Raw genomic sequence first — 2925 nt, forward strand, 5'->3', positions numbered from 1 at the left:
GCGGTTGACTGGCCATTAATGTTTAATTATGTTTTTTTACCGCATGTTTTTTAAAATTGTTTTTCTTTTATGCGAAAAAAATTGGGTCGGTCACCCATTGGACGTATCGGCCGATCCAAACGGATAAAACGCGGAGTGAGAGGGCCTGCTCTCAACCTCATTATGGCATAGCAAACCCTGCCCTCTGCCTGTCGGCCGCACGGGCAGATGCGGACATGTCCGCCGCCCACTGCTCGGCCGGATCTCACGGGCCTCGGCTGGCTCCTTCCACATTTGTTTGGACAAACAACCAGGCGGCCTCCCCGCTCAGTTACCAGAATGGAGCAGGATACAGCAACAATGTCTCAGCAACAATGTCTCAACAATGTCTCAACAGCCATGTTGAAGTAGCAAGAAACCTTTTCCCGACTGGTTTTAGCAACCTACACTAAAAAAACAGATGAGTTATCGATTCCTTTTCAGTACAGGGAACGGTCTTCAGGTTTATGCATGTTTCTCTTCCTTAGGTTATCCATGGTCACTAACTTGTTATCTGCAGCCAGGCCAAAACTGATTGCAAGCAGGCATCCGCCGGACACATTGCATACGTAAACACTCTTCTAACAAACAGTCTCTGAAGTACTATTAAGTTACAGTCAAAAGATTGTCTACTGTACAATTAATACAAGTATATATAAGTATAATCCATGTCATGGCCCCAACCCAAGCCAACCTATCTGCACTGCAAGCCACTCAGCTCTCCCATATCCCGACCACACTCGTGGATTTTACAACACAAATTCTTCTACAGGTTACATCCAAGTAAGTAAAGCAGCTCTCACATGCTAGGATTTGAATAAACAAATCGCCACCATAAACAAAACTCTATCCGCTACTCGACTTGGGAGAGTTGGGCGAGAAACAAAACTCCACTCGGTGTGAGGATGAGGCACACTTGCATCCTTTTGCATTGATTCATCAACACTCTATCCGCAATCTCCTCATCTCTGATTGAAGAGTTGGGCTGGATGTCAGCGTGCGGTACGCTAGCATCCTTATATCTTCCCGAGAACAATCCCTCGAGATCCGAACAAGTTCCCAGAGCGCGCCTTCACTCACAATATCCTTGGCATTTACCTCTGTGGAAGGCCAGATTGACACCACAAACATAAGTACATGCAACTACTATTTACAAGTTCATTTGAGTTGTGTGAGAGAGAACGAGTAGTAACCATGTTGCGCCAAATGGCAGAGCGCAAGCTCGATGTGCCGCCTGATTGGGGCAGCCTCATTATTCGCATTCTTTACGATCCAAGGAAGTGCCCCATCATCCACCAATAATGATCTCCCCACCTTGTTTCCTGATGGAATAGAAATATGCATACCTTAGTAACATAAAAGATTGATCTCAAAAGAAAAATTACATGGGACTGCAAAGTATCAATGGTCTAGCTAATATGCATCTCCACATAATGCAGTGATATCGCACAAAGTTTGAATGAACTTGAAAATCCATGTCTGTGCCATTGATCCATTACCTTGAGTAGCTGCTCTGGATTCACATTTTGCAAAGTTTGCAATGCCACGAGCAATTTGAGCAAGGACATCAGGATGGCCGCACTTAACCATTCCCAGCAATGCTTTTATTCCACCTTCTCCTCTTAGACGAGCTTGCAGTTTGTCTGGTTACAGAAAAATGCGAAGTTGAGGATACAGCCACATGGATAAAAATGATGTATGTATTGTCCAAGTAATCGTCGAATTATTTGTAGAATATGTAGGCTCCTACATGAGCCTTTAGGTAATCTACTGTTTTTTAGGTTAGTAATGAATTCTAGTTAGCACTAACATCACAGTAGTGTCTAAAATTTTGCATATCTTTCGGCACGTTAAATTCTTATAAGATAATAGGGTGCTTGCTTATGCAAACCAGCAGAACATGGTTACCATTGCCACACAGGTTGGCGATAGCTCCAGCCACCATTCTTAGAGTCTGTGGGTCCTCCGCATCAGATGCTGTCATTGACAACAAGGTTACACCACCTTGAGCCATTATAAGATCTTGATTCGTTTCTGCATATGTAGATTATCACAATCAGATAAGAAGACATTTTCTACCACAGAGAAAAAAATCACTACTCTTCATGAATTTAAAACCGAAATACTACAGGGTTACTAACCATTCATTGCAAGATTAGCAATTGCTCCTGCTGCTACTCTGCGTATGGTCTCATCCTCAGAGCTCCTAAGCAGCATTAGGAGGGAAGTGAGGCCACCTGCTTCTACAATCTTTTCTTGATTTGCCTCTGAAGTATGGAAGGTCAAATATGTGAAATTAGTGCGTAATCATATGATGTTCGGGGCAAAGTTGAGCAAATAAATGAGACTATTTGCAAGTTGTGTCCAAACAGTGAGAACCGACATGAGCAAGCAAGCATCAGATGTCGCACCAAAAAATACATATTCCCATGAACCAGTGATGTTTAGTGTCGTGCCAGGGTTAAATTGAAGTAGAAACTGAAAACCATGCTGCAACATCCTAATATCTTACCAGGAGGTAATTCAGAGAACAGTAACATGCTTATAGATAAGTACTACTCCCTCCGTCCCAAAATAAGTTTCTCAACTTTGTACTAAAGTTTTACTAGAGTTGAGACACTTATTATGGGACGGAGGGAGTATATCATTTCATCACGCATAACAAACAGCTGTACATATACCCACATGTAGCAACATGCAGCAAATGGTGATGCCTAAAAATCAACTTCAAATATATGATGACTGGAAAACATACCCATACAACAAATGCAACACTGGCAAGTAAAACAATATGTAGCAGCTTTATATCTAACTAAAACAATGTGAAGCTTGTACCTTCAGCCGCCAGATTCGCGACAACTTTCACGGCATGAACACGAACATCAGGTTCTTCCGACTCAAGCAATG

At 42.5% G+C, this 2925-nt stretch overlaps 1 protein-coding gene across 1 annotated transcript in view; it reads right to left on the minus strand.

Annotated features, from left to right (window-relative positions):
* Positions 1-597: 597 nt before the first annotated feature.
* LOC119328980 (kinesin-like protein KIN-UB) overlaps positions 598-2925 on the minus strand; it is an 8616-nt gene continuing 6288 nt past the window's right edge. Inside the window, exons 14-19 of the mRNA XM_037601964.1 lie at positions 2854-2925; positions 2160-2285; positions 1927-2052; positions 1518-1661; positions 1212-1340; positions 598-1118 (exon numbers count right to left, since the gene is read on the minus strand). Of these exons, the coding sequence (XP_037457861.1) occupies positions 958-1118; positions 1212-1340; positions 1518-1661; positions 1927-2052; positions 2160-2285; positions 2854-2925 (758 nt within the window). The 3' untranslated portion in view covers positions 598-957. The remainder of the gene's footprint in view (positions 1119-1211; positions 1341-1517; positions 1662-1926; positions 2053-2159; positions 2286-2853) is intronic.

This window comes from Triticum dicoccoides, chromosome 7A, assembly GCF_002162155.2.
Source record: "Triticum dicoccoides isolate Atlit2015 ecotype Zavitan chromosome 7A, WEW_v2.0, whole genome shotgun sequence".
NCBI lineage: Eukaryota > Viridiplantae > Streptophyta > Magnoliopsida > Poales > Poaceae > Triticum > Triticum dicoccoides.